The sequence below is a fragment of the Aspergillus affinis genome (assembly GCF_023601865.1).
Source record: "Aspergillus affinis strain CMG 70 chromosome Unknown NODE_35_length_286873_cov_86_307686, whole genome shotgun sequence".
Lineage (NCBI taxonomy): Eukaryota > Fungi > Ascomycota > Eurotiomycetes > Eurotiales > Aspergillaceae > Aspergillus > Aspergillus affinis.
Window position 1 is genome coordinate 154,096 of NW_026515816.1, and position 19,312 is coordinate 173,407.

The 19,312-nt window shown below is 52.9% G+C and overlaps 7 protein-coding genes across 7 annotated transcripts; 5 read left to right on the forward strand and 2 right to left on the reverse strand.

Moving 5' to 3' along the window:
- Positions 1-541: 541 nt before the first annotated feature.
- KD926_006592 (uncharacterized protein) lies at positions 542-2,748 on the forward strand (the record flags this gene model as incomplete). The annotated part of the gene is made up of 5 exons (XM_053099591.1): positions 542-739; positions 796-1,284; positions 1,360-1,479; positions 1,967-2,298; positions 2,454-2,748. The coding sequence occupies 5 exons, from the start codon at positions 542-544 to the stop codon at positions 2,746-2,748; spliced, it is 1,434 nt and encodes a 477-aa protein (XP_052956675.1).
- A 49-nt stretch (positions 2,749-2,797) lies between these two features.
- KD926_006593 (uncharacterized protein) lies at positions 2,798-4,480 on the reverse strand (the record flags this gene model as incomplete). Its single annotated transcript, XM_053099592.1, has 4 exons — positions 2,798-4,064; positions 4,116-4,257; positions 4,315-4,345; positions 4,421-4,480. The coding sequence occupies 4 exons, from the start codon at positions 4,478-4,480 to the stop codon at positions 2,798-2,800; spliced, it is 1,500 nt and encodes a 499-aa protein (XP_052956676.1).
- Positions 4,481-6,030: 1,550 nt separating this feature from the next.
- KD926_006594 (uncharacterized protein) lies at positions 6,031-6,459 on the forward strand (the record flags this gene model as incomplete). Its single annotated transcript, XM_053099593.1, has 2 exons — positions 6,031-6,081; positions 6,136-6,459. The coding sequence occupies 2 exons, from the start codon at positions 6,031-6,033 to the stop codon at positions 6,457-6,459; spliced, it is 375 nt and encodes a 124-aa protein (XP_052956677.1).
- A 1,149-nt stretch (positions 6,460-7,608) lies between these two features.
- KD926_006595 (NTF2 and RRM domain protein) lies at positions 7,609-9,346 on the forward strand (the record flags this gene model as incomplete). Its single annotated transcript, XM_053099594.1, has 3 exons — positions 7,609-7,923; positions 7,999-8,994; positions 9,059-9,346. The coding sequence occupies 3 exons, from the start codon at positions 7,609-7,611 to the stop codon at positions 9,344-9,346; spliced, it is 1,599 nt and encodes a 532-aa protein (XP_052956678.1).
- A 1,474-nt stretch (positions 9,347-10,820) lies between these two features.
- On the forward strand, positions 10,821-12,984 carry hsp90 (chaperone Hsp90; the record flags this gene model as incomplete). Its single annotated transcript, XM_053099595.1, has 2 exons — positions 10,821-11,081; positions 11,140-12,984. 2 exons carry the CDS (start codon positions 10,821-10,823, stop codon positions 12,982-12,984), a joined length of 2,106 nt encoding a protein of 701 aa, XP_052956679.1.
- An 881-nt stretch (positions 12,985-13,865) lies between these two features.
- KD926_006597 (uncharacterized protein) lies at positions 13,866-16,049 on the reverse strand (the record flags this gene model as incomplete). The annotated part of the gene is made up of 2 exons (XM_053099596.1): positions 13,866-15,310; positions 15,389-16,049. 2 exons carry the CDS (start codon positions 16,047-16,049, stop codon positions 13,866-13,868), a joined length of 2,106 nt encoding a protein of 701 aa, XP_052956680.1.
- A 925-nt stretch (positions 16,050-16,974) lies between these two features.
- Positions 16,975-19,208, forward strand: KD926_006598 (phosphate-sensing transcription factor PHO4; the record flags this gene model as incomplete). The annotated part of the gene is made up of 3 exons (XM_053099597.1): positions 16,975-17,544; positions 17,619-18,636; positions 18,706-19,208. 3 exons carry the CDS (start codon positions 16,975-16,977, stop codon positions 19,206-19,208), a joined length of 2,091 nt encoding a protein of 696 aa, XP_052956681.1.
- Positions 19,209-19,312: the final 104 nt, after the last annotated feature.

Below are 19,312 nucleotides of genomic sequence, written 5' to 3' on the forward strand. Positions count from 1 at the left end.
ACGTTTGAAGTGAAATGTGATGCAGCGACGTGAGTAGCTGCAAAGTCCTATCGGCTTTGTATGTTCAATTATGCTAGCAATCATATACAAAACCAGATAACGCCTTCCCCACTGGATCATTGAGTTTATGTATCTTGGCCGTGACTTTGGACTAGCAAGTCAGAGGAAATTGGCATTCGTTCACCCTTCCTAAGACTGCCCTACTCACTATGATCTTGGAATTATGTCGCTGTCAGAACGTCAGCTATATGCCATCTCGATCACAGAACGGGTATACTCGGCGGTGTCTCTAGCAGCCACCAGTATCATCATCCTCTCCTTCATCTGCTCTAGTTCTTTTCGGAAACCCATCAACCGCCTGGTATTCTATGCCTCTTGGAGCAACATCATGAGCAATTTGGCCACCGTTATATCTCAGTCAGGCATTCAGGCAGGCCTAGATAGCCCTCTTTGCCAGCTCCAGGCGTTTTTACTTCAATGGCTTGTGTAGTCAACGCCCTATAAAAATCCGCCATACTGAACACCGATATCAACTAGGTTCATGCCTGCCGATGCGCTATGGACTCTTGCCATGGCCTGCAATGTCTACTTGACCTTTTTTCGTAGGTATGACTCGGACCAGCTCCGACGTTTAGAGTGGAAATATCTTGCGTTCTGCTATGGATTGCCATTTATCCCAGCCTTCGCATATGTCTTCATTCAAACTGAGGCGCGCGGAAAGGTCTACGGAAGCGCCCTGGTAAGTGCTCTGGAATTCGCGGTCAGAGTTAGTCTATATATTGATACTTGGTGTAGATCTGGTGCTGGGTTGCACCGTCTTGGGACTTCTTGCGAGTTGCCTTGTTCTACGGCCCGGTCTGGTTTGTTATCTTCCTGACCCTCGGAATTTATGCGCGCATAGGCAAATTGATCTACCAGAGAGGGCGGCAGCTTCGCAAGATCAACAAGCTCTATGCGAAAGCAGATTGCGAGACTCCAAATGAGCCGGTCTGTTTGAAAACGACCGAAATCCACATCACCAGCGAGGCAGCGGCCCCCAATGAAATCTCCCGATCAGTCACAGAAAGCTTGAGCCCGATCTCACCGCACCACCCTCCCTCAATCTATGGTTCATACTCGGTTACTATCGAAGGAGGGCAAGGCAGCGGGTTACCGCTGAAGCCGCCAAGGCCGCTGAGACCTGAAACCCTCAAACGCCGCGCAATGGTGGGCGAAATCAATTCTGCAGCTTGGGCCTACACCAAGTATGCAATGCTTTTCTTTATTGCTTTGATTATCACCTGGGTGAGTACAACGGCAATTATCTGCCCATGTATTTCAGCTTGGGGGTCCAGAATTGTGACTGACAGATCACGTTAGGTTCCGTCCACAGTCAACCGGGTATATGCTATTGCGTTTCCTCATTCATTCAGTTTTGTCTTGAACCATCTATCCAGTTTTGTCCTTCCTTTGCAGGGCTTCTGGAATAGCATCATTTACGTATCCATCTCCTGGCCTGCCTTCAAGTCCGCCTTCCACAGGCTCGGTCCTCACCATGATCCTAGAGCTGAGAATGATATTGCACGATCTTGACATTTTGGTGGAAATCGTAGCACCCAGCGATTGACCGCTTAGCTGGGGTAGATCTGGGCGTTTTCTCTGGCTCATACCTGTGTCTCTATTAATAGCATGAACGTTAACTTATACGAATCCAAAGATTGCGTGAAGACATGGGATTATTCCATCAATAACGGTATTTTTTTCATACAAAAAATCTGAAACTAACTGCAATATTGTCTTGCGGGTGCCATAGGCAGTTGTTCGCATTCCCTGGTTCTATACAAGCACGTGACCGAGCGCGTCCTCCCGCAACGCGCGCCCCGATTGTTTCTCGCTTTCGCTTCAACTCCAACAACTGCGCTCTCCCGTCATCCATTCCACCCCACTAAAGAAAGAAAGAAACCCGAACGATAGTGTCTGATTCTAGACCATGACAGAAGAACGTGGCCCTTCCCACCCTGATCCGTCCCGATCGGCAGCCTCGCCTTCTCCCCCGCCTCCCGTCCCCATTCCCCTTACGCCAGGCCCGCGCGCCGCCGTTCTGCAGAAGGTGTTCGACCAGGCTCTGGGCCGCACGCTTCGAGCGAACTCGTACGCCAACTTCTCGGGGTGTTTCCCAACGCCGGCAAAGTACGTCCCGGCGAGCTTGGAGTCCGTGTGGAGACAGTTGAACACGAAGTTGGAGGAAAGTGCCCGCGCTGAATTCGAGGACATCGTGGAGGAGAAGGACGCGGTGCGTCAATTGAACGAGTTGGATAGGTTGGTCGGAGAGGCCATCTACAGAAAGGAACACGGCCAAGGAGACGGTGACGTCGCGTAAATACTCCCTTTCTTCCCTTGCGTTCTAGTTCTTCGGTTCTTTCTTGTTCGCGCTGAGGACCTTGACTGACTATGTGATGTTACTTGCTTTTCAGTGCCCACACTTTGTCGCCGGATGAGTTGTACCGCGCTCACCTCGCTCCGTATCTACTTGAGACGCAGACGACTCTGGATTCGAAAATAGAAGCAACCCAGACTGAAAATGCAGAACTCGCGCAACGAGTCCAGGCTCAGAGAGTAGAAATTGAGAGCTTGCTATCGGGTCTCGAGTCGGTCGTTTCCGACCTGGAAGGGGCGGCGGCGGCAGCGACTCATTTCTGCGAAGAGAACGACCTTCGAAAAGAAGCTTTTCAGATGGACGGGGAAGTGAAGGCCAGATCGGACATCTGATTGAGACGAGCATTCGGTGTCTGCTACTGGTGGGAATGGGTATATATATTTACGACAGCAACGCCTCCATGTCTGTAGGGATCACCCAACCGTCCTCCACCATGTCTTCCGCAACCACCATCAGTTCTTTGGGCGCGCTGCGTTTGAGCTGGTCCAACTTCTCCTTTTGACCGTTCATTGCAGCAGTTATGGCTCCCTTACAAGTCCCATCCCGTTCTTCGTCTGCGGCCCCGTCTCTTCGGGCCAAGGCCGCCGCGCCTCGATAATATGTTTGAGCATTCTGCAGGAGCAGAGTGGAGTTCTGCTGCGCCAAGGCAAATTCCCAGGGCGGCATACCAAGCCGCCATCGGTTGACTTCTACATCCCCTCTAGCCAGATGGATCTTGGGCAAATTTTCCGCATCCGGAATCTTGGAAGCCTTGGTCAAGCCATCCAGGGCCGCCGATAGTGCCTGCCATCTGAGCTTCAACGACTTAGCAAACATCTCATGGTCATGAGAAGGGGGCAGGTCTGTGACCGCGGTATTGAAAGACGTAAGCGCATCCGCTTTGCTGCAAAGACCATCGGGATCCGCGGACAGGTCCAGTTCGGGAGTGAAAACACGCGCAAGTTCTCCATAATACGTTTCAACATCTATACGCCCACCTCGGTACAGTACTTCCGCAAGGGCACAGGCGAATTTTGCACGGGCCAGCGAAGCGTCGTATGTTCTGCTGGAACCATCGACATACGTCGTGATCTTTTCCTGGAGAAGGTCCGTGGAGTATCCCTCCACCCAAGGAAGCCCGACACGGGGATCGAAGGTGAGCAGGTTGCAAAGGGTGGTGAGTGTTTCCAATTGGGCCACGGCGGTATCCACAAGCGTGTCCTTTGTCACCGGCTCAACCACAGCAGCCCATTGCTCTTGTTGTTCCGAGGTCATTGATTCACCTGCATCGTCCATCTGCTCTTCTGTGGGCTGAATGTTCTCGGGGCGTTGATCCAAAGCTCCGGATTCCATCTGTTTGATGTGCTCTTGCATTTCGGTGTATTTCATTTCTTGCAGGAGGAGGCAACGCTGGAAGAGTTCTAGGGCTTCCTGGAGAAACTTTACGGCTTGGTTCAATTGTTCATCGGCGGGGCGTTTGGTGTCGGTGATAGCCTCCGCAAGACTCGTGAGGACCTGAGCCGTGTTGAACAAGACGTCTGCATTGTCCTGATCTAGGACAAGCGCTTCTCTGTGCGACTGCAGTGTTGTTTGCAAGATGTCGCCCACCGGGGCGGGTAGCTGAGCAGCCAGTCTAGGATGTTGGGTGATTTCGTATTGGACTCTCGCCCTAATTCATAATAAGCTTGACTGGCTGTGTGCCGGAGTGTCGGCGACTTACTTATTGTATGCTAGATCGAACGCTTGAGGGTGCTTCTTCAAGCCCTCATCATAGGTCGCGATAGCGCGCATAAAAAAGCGCATGGATTTGGCAGCATCTCCGGCCCTCCATTTTTCTCCCGCTTCTTCCTGTTCCACGCCGACTACAAAAGCGCATGGTTATTAGCGAAAGTAGGGACTAGAAGGTCATTAGATATTACCGGCTAGGAACTCATCGGCAGTCTCGGGGGCCTGTTTCCATTTCGTCAATTGACCGAAACAATGATAATCCTATAGAACAGTGGAATTAGAAAGGTATGGATTTACCTGCTGCGAGGCCTTCTTCTTGGCCTTGGATTCTTTCAAGAAAGTCTTGGGTTTCGGCATGATGGGTTGCGGAAGGAATGTAACTTGCTGATCCCCAACAAAGAACGCCTCACGAACGCAATCCGGGCTAGAGAGAAGGACACTCTCAAAGAAATAAATGAGGAACGCTATTTTTGGCGTTGAACTTACACAACCAACACATGAACAAAGAGACGGGGAGAAACAAAAAAAAAAAAGATGTGAGGGGCTGCGAGATAATGCCGGGTCTTGGAGACCGCTTTCTCTACCGCCCCCGGGATAGCTTACAGATAGGCAGCGATACGTCCCCCGTAACTTAGGTACCTACTCCGTATGGATGATCAATACGGATATCAATTCTCTGGCTGCAGCTAAGAGGGAGCTAAGGCCGACTAGAGATTCCGTAGAGTTAGGCTGTTTCAGGTGTTCAGGTGCCAACGAGAGCCGATTGTTTCGGGCGTTGTACAGTAGTACTACTGTCTACTATGTATCTGACTGTGCACTCTGATAGAATGGATGACTTCACTGATTTGCCACCGCGTGAGAAAGCACCTCGGTCGTCTTCCATGGAAACGGAATTTGGTGTCCGCGATCGGCTCGCGTGGATGCCAAGCCATTCCTTTTATCATGGTCTAAAGGCCCATACCGCACGTGGCAGTAATCTACCTAAGAGTGGGTGTCAAGTTTTAGAAAAAAGACCGATAGATGGGGAAGAAAAAAAGAAAAGAAAAGAAAAGAAAAAGAAATAAACAGAATAGCAGAGAGAAAAGCAGGAAAAAAAAAAAAAAAAAAAAAAAAAAAAGAAATGGTATGATGCATTCACCCGAAGGACCCAAAAAGAACGGAGCCCGATGATCATCATACGAAAGCGTCCGTCCCAGAATCTACCAGTCTACCACCTTACCTAGGAGTACTTCCCAACTGTACTCCGTACTTGTACCACCAACCAACCTTTACGGTACCGGGACGGGCGCACCCATTCCCAAAATTCCCCTGGTTTCGCGTGGCCGAGTTTTATCAGCTCTTGCAGCGCCTCCGTGACCCACGCTGTCATCCGTTCCCTTGACTCCCCCGGCTCTCCTGAATTCGGTCTTGCATGTCAATCACCGCGTTGCCCACCTCCTTGGCTCCGCTCAATTTCTACTGACTGAACAAAAGAAAAAAGAAAAAACACTAGTAGACGCTTTCTTCTGCCGCCTACATCTTTCGATTCTCCTTTCAGATACCTACCGCCTGGCACCCTCCCACATCTTTTCTTGTCGGCCAATATCTCTCCTCCGCCTTCAAGGTATGTTCTCGCTGCTTTGGCCATCACCAAAGTTCTCCCCTGAAAAAAAAATCATGTTTGTCGGATGATACCGACATATCTCCTCTATTCATTCTGTCAGTCCCTTTTGTCCGACTGCTTCAATCCCCATCTATCTCCTTGCTATCCCTCTTCCTTCTGTTTGCCTTCCCAAGCCATTGCCCTAATCCAACTAACCACTTCCACCCCAGCATCGTTCGTGTGATCTGGTATCCAGTCAACCTCACGCCCACCGATTCGATTGAGCATCATTCAAGTACAATCAACATTGACGATCCCCTTTATCATGGCTAGACATACTTCTCTGGACTCCGAAAGACCCATCATGACTCAATCCGTAAGTTGAACCAGGCTTTGCTCCCGTCACAACGTTCTTCTGATATTGATGTAGAACCGGACATCAAAGAGGTTCTCAACCGTTAGCGGAAGCCCTTCCGTCGCTTCTTCGGACCGCACCCTAGCCAACCTGCCCAGCGGTGACCCGCGTCTGACCGATTTCCACAATCTACGCGACGGACTGGAACGACTGGAGAACAAACCGCTTCAAAAGCAGCGCTTCGTGCCCACCGCCGAAAAAACCGACAACCTGGACAGACTGGCGCTCGGTGCTAAGGTGGAACGAGCCCTAGACCGACGAATGACCGGCCAGGATGCCGTTATGCGAAAGCCCGTGCTGGATGAGAAGGTGGCCTTCGAATCTTCGGCCTCCCCATAAACCTATCGGCGACCTGTTTAATCTTGCGCATCCCCGCCTATAAGTCGACTTTGCTATGTGATACCTTTTTTTTTTGTTCCTTTTGTCTGGGTTGCGTTGCTTCGGATCTTTTCTCGGGGCTGCTTCGTCTCTCTTTGATGTTCATTGTAATTTCATGTCAACTTCTTCGTTTTGGCGAACCCCACGAATGAGTTTGATACTTATATTAACTATCTGATGAGAAGCCTATCCTCCCATGTCCATCATACCCCTCATTTTCGAGTTAGTCGTTGTGTTTCCAACCTCGCGGCGCATCGAAGCATGCTTTCTGTTTCTTCTCCTTTTCTTTTCCTTCGGCTGTTGGTGATTTTACTGTTCCACTATGTTGGAGGCTTCTTGGTTTTTTTTTTTTTTTTTTTTTCTGGAATGTATCTATCGAGCTACCTACTTAATCGCAATGTCCATAGACGGTACTAGTACTACTCTCGCCCAGACACGTATAGGGGCCACCGTAACGGATAGGCAGGCGGTGTCGCTCGGCCCGCGCGTTCTGCCGGACTTCCCAAACAGGATGGCGGCACCGCTAAAGGAAGGTGCGCAGTCCGACGGATTTCGCACTTCTCGTCTCCTCAGCATCACCTGCTTGCTTGCTTGCTACGGCTATCTACATCCCTCAACTTTCACCTGTCCTTCATCTCATCGGACTTCCTTGCTCATCATTTCCTCTCAATCGATTTCTCAACTTCTCCATCGCCTTAAAACCCATCTAATTTGCCTTTCTTACCTGATTGGAAATCGCACAAGAATCTTTCCTTTCTTCGTTTCTCCTTCAACAACCTCTACGCGACCTTGGTCCTACTTGTTTCTTTTTCGTGCATTCGGATCTAGTCTACACAGACCTTGACCTTTTCGTTTTTCTATCTCTCTTAAATTCCATTTAGCATTGTGGGTACCTTCTGGCTATCCTCACCCGCGCCCACCACACCTTGTCTTCCAATACTGACAAATGAAACCGTGATAGTCAAGCGATCCGGAAAAGTTTCGTCTTTTGCTAGATTCTTCGTCATTATTTCTTCGCCACATAGAGAGACCTCATTGATATAGCTTCTTGAGTCCTTTTTCAACTTCCTAGATTTCTTCTTCCTTTCCTTTCAATTCTTCTATTGCACAATGGCCGACACAACTCAAGCTCCCATCAACGGCGGCTTCCCTGCGCAACACGCCTATCACGACTCCTTCAGCCACGCACATGTCTCCGCCCCCAATGCTGCCAACTTCCAGCCGGCCCAGTCCTCCACTCCTACGAATGTCCTTCCTGAGCAGAAGAATGGAATTTCGAAGGACGAGGTTGGCTGGTACTTTGTCGAGCAGTATTACACCACCATGAGCCGTAACCCAGACAAGCTGCCGCTTTTCTATTCTCGGCGCTCTCAGCTCGTCTTTGGCACGGAGGCCGAGTCGGTCCCTGTCGCGGTCGGCCAGAAGGTGAGCTTTTTTAATTCCATCCTTTCCAGCTTTCGCGTTTATCATCTGACTGACTGCTCCTGCTTTTGTGATCAGGCTATCAACGAAAAGATAAAGCAGCTTGACTTCCAGGAGTGCAAAGTCCGCGTCTTGAATGTTGATTCTCAGGCCTCTTTTGACAACATCTTGATTGCCGTCATTGGCGAGATCTCGAATAAGTCGGAGCCTTCTCGTAAATTCGTGCAGACGTTCGTGCTCGCGGAACAGCCCAACGGTTACTACGTGCTCAATGATGTCTTCCGGTACTTGGTTGACGAGGAGGATATTGTGAATGAGGAGACCGCCCCGGCCGCGGCCCCCGCTGCTCCCGCTGCCCCGGTTGATGAGCCTGCTGTCGAAGAGCCTACGCAGCCCGAGCCCGAAACTGCCCCGGCCGTCGACGTGCAGGAAACCGAAGCGCCTGCCCCCGAGGTGGAGGAGAAGGCTGAATCGGTCCAGGAGAACGGCGACGAAGCGCAACCCCAGGAAGACGTTTCCCAAGTGAATGGCACCGATGCCGAGGTCGTCGAGCCTGAGCAGCCGGCTGCCGTTCCAGAGGAGGTTGAGGCTGAGAAGCCGCCAACCCCTGAGCCCACTCCCGCCCCGTCTGCACAGAAGGAGGCCCCCGCACCTCCCAAGGAGAATGCGCCCCCGGCCAGGGCTCTCCCTAAGACCTGGGCCAACATCGCCTCCAAGTCCGGTGCTCCGGCTCCCGTCGTTCCCTCTATCCCCGCTGCTACTGCTGCTCCTGCTGCTGCTGCTCCTGCTGCTCCTGCTCCTGCTCCTGCTAAGCCTGCCCCCGCTGCTGCCTCGTCTCAGGCGACCGCTGCCGCTCCCGCCGCCGAGAACGTTTCTAGCCAGCCTCCTTCCAACGATGGATCCGGATGGCAAACTGCCGGTCACGATCACAAGAAGACCCAGTCCCGCGCGGGCGAAGAGCAGCCCGTTCTTGCTTATATCAAAAACGTGAACGACAAGGTGGACGCAAACCTGTTGAAGCAGACCCTCACCCGATTCGGCAAGCTCAAGCACTTCGACGTGAGCCGCCAAAAGGTAAGCTCCCATTGCTTTATGACCCCTTTCCTCCGACGGTATCCCGACTAACTGCTGTCTATAGAACTGCGCGTTCGCTGAGTTTGCTGAGCCCGCCGGCTACGCCGCTGCCGTGGCTGCTAACCCGCACCAGATCGGCTCCGAGCAGATCTACGTCGAAGAGCGCCGTGCTCGTGCCAATGCGTACGGTGGAAATGCCAATTTCGCTGCTGGTCGAGGTGGTGCCGGTCGCGGCCGCGGTGACCGTGCTGGCAGCCAGGGCCGTGGCGGCTTCCAACGCGAAGGACGTGGAGGATTCGCTCCGCGCGGCCGCGGGAACGTCAAGAACCGCAACCAGCCCCAGGCTGCCTAGATGATGCCCCTTTCCCATCGTCCTGGATTGAAAGGATTAACAGAAGAAAAAAAGAAAGAAAGAAAGAAAAAAAAAAAACAATGAAAAATACCAAAAGGAAAGGAAAGACAACGCGAAAAAGAAAACAGAATAAGACCTCCACGGGAATGTGAACGTGAAAAATGAGAAGAATGAAGCAAGAGAATGAAAGAAGAAGAAAAACCCCGGACACCGTCAACAATCTAACCCATTATTTTTCATTTTGATTGCCTTTCTCCCCCTCCCTTTTTTTCCTTCTCTCTCTAGCCCTTTCATCCTGGCTTACTGCAGCATACTGATTTGGATGCTCATTGTGATCCAGGACATGTACTACTCCCTCTTACTGATAATGACATGTGTTATGTGACCCTTCCCCCCTTTTCACTTTTTTACTGAAATTATTTTTGAACTGATTTTACCATATGGTTTTATTTCTTTCCTGTTCATTTTTTTTTTTTTTTTTTTTTTTTTTTTGTCACAGTGCATATTAGCGGTTGGAAAAGTTATTTATTTTAACATTTCGTCACTGGGGTTCTGTCATTGGTGCATCCTCGCCGAAGTTTGCTTCTATCACTGTGTTGACATGAACTTTGCCTGCTCTTTCGCATAGCGAGCTTTATGTCCGTGTTGTTCTTAATAGCTCTGCTTTCTGCTAGGGAATGTAAATGGATATAGCATTGTTCTGAGTACTAAGTACGGAGTAAGTTACCGATCTGTAGGATGAGTAAGGCAGATAGAACCTTCTGGCGGAGAGGCAGGCGGAGAGTCACGGGGTGCAGCAAGGGACGGTGTGCAGGGACGACCGCTGATTGGTCCCGCGGGGGTGCCTGGTGGAGCGGAACGTTCTAGATGATCCGCCTCAGGCAGCCAGGCCACCGAGCGACCGGGCGACCGAACCGGCTTTGGCAGGACCGGCAGAATGGCGAAGAAGCGGCGGAGAGTGTGGAAGTTGCTGGATCGCCGTAGAAACGACCGTACCCGAGTGGGAAAGAACATTAAGTTCTCCGCCCCGGCAGTTTTTTTCTCCCCCTCGCCCTCTCTCTTCTCTTCTTCATTCATCTCTCTCCTCCCTGTGATTTCTCTACCTCATCACCTTCCATCCCTCTTATCACCTGTCTCTCTCATCCATTGACATCTTTCTCTCCCTCTTCTCTTCCCTTTTAACGACTTTGTAAGTACTCAACCCATTCTCTCACCGACCCGACCCTCTTCCCCCCCCCCCCCCCACCCACCTTGGCTGGGTGCGCAGGTGCAGAGTTCGCAGCATGACCAGCGAGCCTCGCTTTGAGGTTTCTGAAACGAACGGCGGGCCCTCGCATCTCCAGCTTTATTCTCTATACATCCTATTCTCCATCATCCCCCCACCAGATCTCCTGCTTCTCGGTGGACTACGAGTGAATGCTCAACGCTAACTCGTCCTGCGCTCGTACAGAATTTTCACTTTCTTTCGTTCATCATGTCTGCTGAGACCTTCGAGTTCCAGGCTGAGATCTCTCAGCTGCTCTCGCTGATTATCAACACTGTCTACTCCAACAAGGAAATTTTCCTGCGAGAGATTATCTCCAACGCCTCCGATGCCCTTGACAAGATCCGCTATGAGGCTCTCTCGGACCCCTCCAAGCTCGACTCGGGCAAGGACCTTCGCATCGACCTGATCCCCAACAAGGAAGCCAAGACCCTGACCATCCAGGACTCCGGTATTGGTATGACCAAGGCTGTACGTACCATTCTTGTCACCCTCCCTCGCTGAGCCCTTACTAACCTCGTAACTGTAGGACCTGATCAACAACCTGGGTACTATTGCCCGCTCTGGTACCAAGCAGTTCATGGAGGCTCTGTCTGCCGGTGCCGATATCTCCATGATCGGCCAGTTCGGTGTTGGTTTCTACTCTGCCTACCTCGTTGCTGACCGTGTCACCGTCGTGTCCAAGCACAACGATGACGAGCAGTACGTCTGGGAGTCCGCCGCTGGTGGCACCTTCACCCTCACCCAGGACACCGAGGGTGAGCAGATTGGCCGTGGTACCAAGATTGTTCTCCACCTGAAGGATGAGCAGCTCGACTACCTGAACGAGAGCCGTATCAAGGAGGTTGTTCGCAAGCACTCCGAGTTCATCTCGTACCCCATCTACCTCCACGTCCTGAAGGAGACCGAGAAGGAGGTCCCCGAGGAGGAGCAAGAGGAGTCCAAGGATGAGGATGATGAGAAGAAGCCCAAGATCGAGGAGGTCGACGAGGAGGAGGAGAACAAAGAGAAGAAGACCAAGACTGTCAAGGAGAGCAAGATCGAGGAGGAGGAGCTGAACAAGACCAAGCCCATCTGGACCCGCAACCCTGCCGACATCACCCAGGAGGAGTATGCTGCTTTCTACAAGTCTCTGTCTAACGACTGGGAGGACCACCTGGCCGTCAAGCACTTCTCCGTCGAGGGTCAGCTTGAGTTCCGCGCCATCCTCTACATCCCCAAGCGCGCTCCCTTCGATCTCTTCGAGACCAAGAAGACCAAGAACAACATCAAGCTCTACGTTCGCCGCGTCTTTATCACTGACGACGCCACCGATCTCATCCCCGAGTGGCTCAGCTTCGTCAAGGGTGTTGTCGACTCCGAGGATCTGCCTCTGAATCTGTCTCGTGAGACCCTGCAGCAGAACAAGATCATGAAGGTCATCAAGAAGAACATCGTCAAGAAGACCCTCGAGCTCTTCACCGAGATCGCCGAGGACCGCGAGCAGTTTGACAAGTTCTACTCTGCTTTCAGCAAGAACATCAAGCTTGGTGTTCACGAGGACGCCCAGAACCGCCACACCCTAGCCAAGCTCCTCCGCTACCAGTCCACCAAGTCTGGTGATGAGATCACCTCTCTCCAGGACTACGTCACTCGCATGCAGGAGCACCAGAAGCAGATCTACTACATCACCGGCGAGTCCATCAAGGCCGTCGCCAAGTCTCCCTTCCTGGACAGCCTCAAGCAGAAGAACTTCGAGGTTCTGTTCCTGGTTGACCCCATCGATGAGTACGCTTTCACCCAGCTGAAGGAGTTCGACGGCAAGAAGCTCGTCGACATCACCAAGGACTTCGAGCTTGAGGAGTCCGAGGAGGAGAAGGCCGAGCGTGAGGCGGAGGAGAAGGAGTACGAGGGTCTCGCCAAGAGCCTCAAGAACATCCTCGGCGACAAGGTTGAGAAGGTCGTCGTGTCCCACAAGCTCGTCGGCTCTCCTTGCGCCATCCGTACCGGCCAGTTCGGTTGGTCTGCCAACATGGAGCGTATCATGAAGGCCCAGGCTCTCCGTGACACCTCCATGAGCTCGTACATGTCCTCCAAGAAGACCTTCGAGATCTCTCCCAAGTCCTCTATCATTCAGGAGCTCCGCAAGAAGGTCGAGGCTGATGGCGAGAGCGACCGCACCGTCAAGTCGATCACCCAGCTGCTCTTCGAGACCTCTCTCCTCGTTTCCGGTTTCACCATCGAGGAGCCTGCCAGCTTCGCCGAGCGCATCCACAAGCTCGTGTCTCTCGGTCTGAACATCGACGAGGACACCGAGACTACCGAGGAGAAGGCTGCCGAGGAGGCCGCTCCTGCCGCTGCCGCCGGCGAGAGCTCCATGGAGGAGGTCGACTAAATGCAATTAATGTGTCTTTGATTTGAATGGAAACGAATGTGACTGCCCTTGACGTTATCTTTCCTTTCCTTTGTTTTTAACGACCTCGAAGAAATTGTTTCGGTGATATCCGCAGCAGGGGTTCCCATGATCACTGGGCGATATTACTTAATTTTTGTTTCCCTTCTAATTGAACCGCCGGAAAGATGGTTTTGATTGACGACGTGGATTTTATTATTTTTTGATTTTCGGCGTTTTGAGCGTTTCACACTATTATCCTAAAAGTCCGAGAGATCTTTCATTTCCATATTACCAGGGATTTGAAGAGTTGCGCCGGACGGGTAGATCTTTTTTGTATCTCGAATAAAAAGCTTGCCCTGTTTATTTGACTTCTACATCTGTAAACCCGTACTACGTAGTCTACAATGCATACCTACCGCCATACCGAGGAGGTCACGGGCCAAAACTAGCAGCCATTGTGCATTAGGTAGGGGGCTAACCGCTCTAGATAATAAAGACGTCCGCGCTCGACTGCGCAAAGCCCATCCCAAGTAACTCCGCTACAGATTCAACCGTGCATGATGACATTTCCGTCAAAACATGATCCATGGGGCTCACTACATGAAAGCACAGTCGCAACTAAACTAAACAACGCGAGGGGGGCAGGGATTCGGCAAAGCAACAATAAGTCCCACCACCCAAGACAAAACGCCAGCAATGGATGTTTCTTGTGTAGAAAATGCATTTCACCGTCATGCCAACCGATCAACCTTCCGGGAATGGAATCGAGTACCTACATAGTCCGAGCGAGGCATTACAAAAAAAAAAAAAAAAAAAAAAAAGAAAAGTACGAGACTAAGCGGACAAAGGGGCAGGATGAATAGATAGCCGGGGAGGGGGAACTAGTCAATGGGACTGCACCAGTCAAGTTGCCAGTCCGACAGATTTCGAGACGGCAATCCCCAAGACTTCGCAAGCCAGAGGGCCAGCCCTCCTACGACCCCGAAGCTGCCCACGATCTGGACGAGGGCCCACCCCCGCTGTTTGAGGCTCTCCGACCACTTGACAAGACCAAGTGGATCCTGGGGGCTGATTCGTGTGAGATGATACTCGACGTTCTGCCCGGATTGTGCCCGAACGAGGAGGGCGCCCGCCTTTTCTGTCGGAGCCCGAAGACCACAAAACCCCGGGGTTTGCGTGATGGGCACCAGGGATCCGTCCACCACGCACTCGCCTAGTCGTTCTGTCAGCCAGACGGCACGTTCTCCGCGCGCCATGGCAGCGTATCGTTCCCGTTCGTTCTGGAGGCTTTGCTGGAGGTCCGACGCCCACCGCGCGAGTTGAACCTGAGCCAGTTTCTCCTCGTGGCGGGTACAGTCTGAAAGTCGGGCCATTGTATAACTTGGGATAGCACGACTGCCAGCGCCGGGAATAGAAGGTACCGGGCCATTTTGGACCGTGCTTTGCCGTTGAGCAAGCTTTTTGGCAGCCAGATGGCGGATCCAGGCCATATTCTCGCGATCGAACAATTTTCGGGTCAAGAGATCCAATTCTGACGCGACCAAGGGCTGGACATAGTCCGGGCTCATCAAGGTGCTGGCATCCATCATGTCATCATCGCTTGACTTGGCGGACGAGGTAGCAAAGGGTAGCCGACCATTCACTTCATCGGTGTCCCCTGAGAATCCATCTCCGAAAAGGAAGGGCTTAACGGCGGCGTCCTGAACCTTACTGTGGAAAGCAGATTTGAGGGCGTGAAGCTGGTCGGGAACTAGAAGATCTGATTTGGGTATTACGGGAATGACATTCGTCCATTCGCTGAGCTTGCGCATGCATTCGATATCTACGGAAAGTGTTTCTGCCAGCGTGTAAGCCTCCGAACCACCCAATACACATGAAGAGCGCCTACCCTCGGAGATGAGAAACAGGATGGCATCCACTTGGGCACCGCCATTGCCTGCGAGCAAGTTTTGGAAATCGTGGTTGGGACGCTGAAGCGACGCCATCGCCCGAACAAGCTGTTTATGCATGTAGTGAATAATAGCATCGGTCTGTCCGGCACGGGTGGAGGAGTTGGCCGATGTGTCGACAAAGCAGATATTACGCTCCAGCACAATGTCACCGAGACTCTTTCGCCGTCGCAGAATACGCGAGTCTTCTAGGTCCGACCACCAGACGGGGTACGGTTTTGTACTGGCATATATTTCTGAAACGGCCGGTGGCAGGCCATGGGAAATGTTGGATCTAGAGGGCTTCGAGGGAGGGGTGGGGGAGGGAAAGGAGTCCACATGGACAATATCCTCGCATATTTGGACAATGGCCTTGATGAGGGAGGTCTTTCCGGAACCTGGTTATTCTGCGATCAATACAGGACCTGTATACGCTGGAGAAACCCCGACCCACGGGGGGGTATTTTCATACTCACCGGGAGGGCCCGCTATGAGCACCTTTAGACGTCCCATAGTCTTCCCGTGGTCGGTAAACGGTCTCCGGCTAGGCATCCTGATACTGGGCATTATTAGCTGGGAGGTACTGTCGGGACCCGTCCCGGACGGCGGGCGGAGTTCATCGTCCTCCTCCCCGGAAGCAATTGCCTGGCTACTCAGGTCATCGGTGATGGAGATTTCATCCAGATGTCGCGTGGACTGGTTGGAGATTGACTTGGGGCTGCTGGGAAGAGAGGCCGTGTCATCGGGGACATCAAGGTTCAAAGGGGTTAAAGGGCGAGGAGAGGTCGGGTGCGAGGAGGGCAGGGACGGTTCTCGGCTGGTGAGATGGAACGAGTCGAAGGGGGTGACGGTGGATTTGCGACGAGCAGGATGAGACGGTACGGGAGACAACGGATCCGAAATGCTTTGGGCGTTCTCCGACTCCCACCTGGAAGCATCCAGGCTGGCCTGCTGGACGGTCTCTTCAAGACTCTGGACGCCATACATGCTATCTCCCGACTCCAGCTCATCGGGTGGAGTTTCGCGGGCTAGAAAGAACGTCGCGGGGGCAGCGCTGCGGGGATCGATCCACCGCTGGTCGGGCGAGGACGACTTGCGGGACTTCGGTAACGCGAGGTCTGGAACGGGCGGCCTCATGGCGGGCAGCGAGGCGGGAGATGTCAACCCAGGAAGACAAACCGATGGGAAGGTTGGCGTATGGAAGTGGACAGTGAACACGAACACTGGAGATGGGGATGGATGGCCTTATGTCATGTCACGTTATCAGGTCACGACGCTCGAAGTCGAAAGTCACAACCCCGCAGATTTACCGTACGGTATCGACCTTCGATACCGGAGTGGGACGCACCGGGCGGGTTATTACCACGCACGCCCTTTCCACGGTTTGCTCGTCTGCGCCGAAAAAAAAGGTACCCTCGACTCTCTTCCGATTCGTTTTCTTTGCCCTCTGAACCCCCTCGACCGAAGACCGGGTTACCTAGACGGACTAAAAAAGTCCAGGAAAGACCGACTATCCTCCTAGATCGATGTCTAGCCTATCCAATCAGCCCCCCCGGCTGAAATCGTATTCTCGCTTCTCGCTTCTATCCTCCCACTAGTTGCTTTCTCTTTCTCCCTCTTCCTCTCCTTCGTGCCTTTGCGCTTCTTCTTTTCCATCCGATCCCCGGTCGTGGAGGGGTATCATTCATTTCTTGATCTTCACGGTCAAAATCCTATCCAACAAAACCCTCCCCTCCCCCACACACCGTCATCATGTCCGGCATTCTATCTGGTTACCAATAATCCTCCTGCCCATAATCTCTTGTTTTCCGGTTTTATCTTCTTCAATCATTTGTTCTTTTGATGAGACTGACTTCCTTGGTATTCGATACCGAGGCTTTCTCTCCCTCCCTCCGACGGCAGGAGAAATCAACGACTCCGAAAAAAAAAAAAAGAAAAGAAAAGAAAGAACTACCAGAAGGGTAAAAAGAATAAAATATTCGGGTATCAAAGAGAAGGGCAGGTTGGACAACCGACTAGGTATCCCGTGCGCAATCTCCCAGAAAAGAGGCAATCGATCTCAATGGAACAAGACCACCCGTTGTCCTGGCCGGACGTCGCAGGCCCCGGTGACGATGAATTCTCCAATTTCCTCGAGTTTGGAATGCACTTCCCCGACCTGGAAGGGCAGGGCTCCACCGATCCTCATTCCCAGCGCTCGATCGCCCATCCTATCTCCATGCCTGCCTCCACCGCTCCGTCCGCCCAGGAACAGCTCGTTCGAATGGACACCGACCCCATCGCTACTCAGCCGTCGTCATACAATCGCGCCATGGGGGATTATGCCGTGGGAAATCAAGGGCAGCCGCAGCTTGCCATCTCCTCGTCCTACTCTTCCCCCTTAACCCCAGCGTTCATCGCCCAGAAGCCTGCGTTCTTCCAGCATTCTCAATCGCAACAACCTGCACAGAACCAGCCGCATCGTCACTCGCACTGTCCTCCCGTGACGCAGCCATACATCCCTCATGGCCAACAGGTGATCCCGCCAACTCCTAACAGCATTGAGCTTCAGGGCAACGCGGCCACGTACCCTCAGCGCATAGAAGAAAATCAGGAGATGTATGATCGGTATGCTCGTATGAACGAGGAACAGGTAAGATGCACCTTGACTCGCCGGTCCGTCCATCGGCGTGCGTATGGCTAATGCAAGCACCCGCTTCCACCTAGGCTCTCTACACCCCCCTTGTTTCGCCCGCCATGACTCCGCTAGAAACTCAGTTTCGGCTTCCGGAGTACACTATCCCTGGGGAGTACTTCACTCCGCTCACCTCGCCAGCCCTTGAAGCCCAAAATGCGAACTCGAACGGCTACCCCTTCCCGGCCGCCGCCCAGTTGTCCGACATGGGATTCATGCCGTCGCCGGCCGACAACGCTGTTCCCGCCTCGTCTGCCCCGTCATCTCCGGGTTTGACACGCAAACATCGTCGCGGAACTTCGACGACCAAGACATTCTCTGCCCGTGCGAAGAAGCAGCAGTCTCCCTCCGTGCGACCTCAAACGCGAAAGAAGTCCCTGTTGAACATCAATTCCGATGAGGTTCTGAACGGCCTTTCTCAGGATCATGGAGACCCGAAGAATCGGCCTTTAGGTGGCAGCAGCCTTCGATTCGGAAGCAACGAGAGTTCTGGACAAGATTCTGTCTCCCCGGAGCCCCTCTCTGAACCCTTGATGCCTCCGCCGGCCCTCCCTCCGGCTCGAAGGTCCCCTGCGGTCGGTCCGCAGTCGGAGACCAGCGAACCGGCTACTCCAGCCATGTTGATGCGCATTTACCGGTCCCAACCAAGCCCCAATGTAGCCCCTCAACCCCCAAGCCAGATCCAAGGCGGGCTGTCCGAGTCGCACGATGATATCATGGAGGATGTTGTTCTCCCCGAAGCTACGACCCCCGCGGCGCATCTTTCTCGTCCTCGGGTCAACCGCATTGACACTTCCATCCGTACAGAGCCAGCTTCACCGGCTCTTGAGATTAAACCGGCCTCGAACGCGGAACGAAGCGCCGGCTCCGTCGCCCCCAGTCCGCGCACCATCGCCATGCCTTCTCCCAGCGGACCAGTAGCCAAGAAATCGGACACGCCCAAGTTGGGTCCCTCGAGTCGGAAACGACCGAGCCTCAGCTCCACACACGCCAGTCCCAACTTGCGCCCCAAGATCAGTCCCAGCATCCAGCCTCTAGTCCGTGGAGACGGTGTGTATCCCAATGTTCTGCCTAGCACCTCCACTTCATTTTACATTAGCTAACGGGTGTCGATTGCAGGGACCTCGGGCGAGACGTCTGCGCTGTATCTAGCATCCAAGTCCAACTACCAGCATATCCTGGATGGCACTCTTCTTCCCGGGGTCTCGTACCCCGAGACCTTGACTGAGAATCTGAGTTCCAAGCGAACTAATCACAAACTTGCAGAGCAGGGCCGCCGAAATCGCATCAATAACGCGCTTAAAGAAATAGAAACTCTCATTCCCGCGGAGTTCTTCCACATGAAAAATGCCAAGGAAGAAGCCCTATGCAATGCGAAAGGGGTGGATAAAGAAAAGGAGAAGGCTGGGAACCAACAGGTCAGCAAAGCCAGTACGGTGGAAATGGCCATCGATTATATTAAAGCCCTCAAGCAAGAGCTTGAGGAGACGAAAGGGAAGCTGACCGCGGCTGAGACCCGGCTCGAGACCTCCAAGGCCACGGTCGATGGAGTGGTCGGTTCCGAGAGTGAGTCATTAAGCAAGTCCACCCAGGGGAAAACAGACACCGAGGGTGTGAAATAGAATGACTCTGCGTAGCTCTTGTGGCTACGCGCGGAGACGCGAGTGCGCTCTTGTGGGATGCATTTTCTCCAAGAGAGAGATGTATGTAACGCGAGATGTTTTAC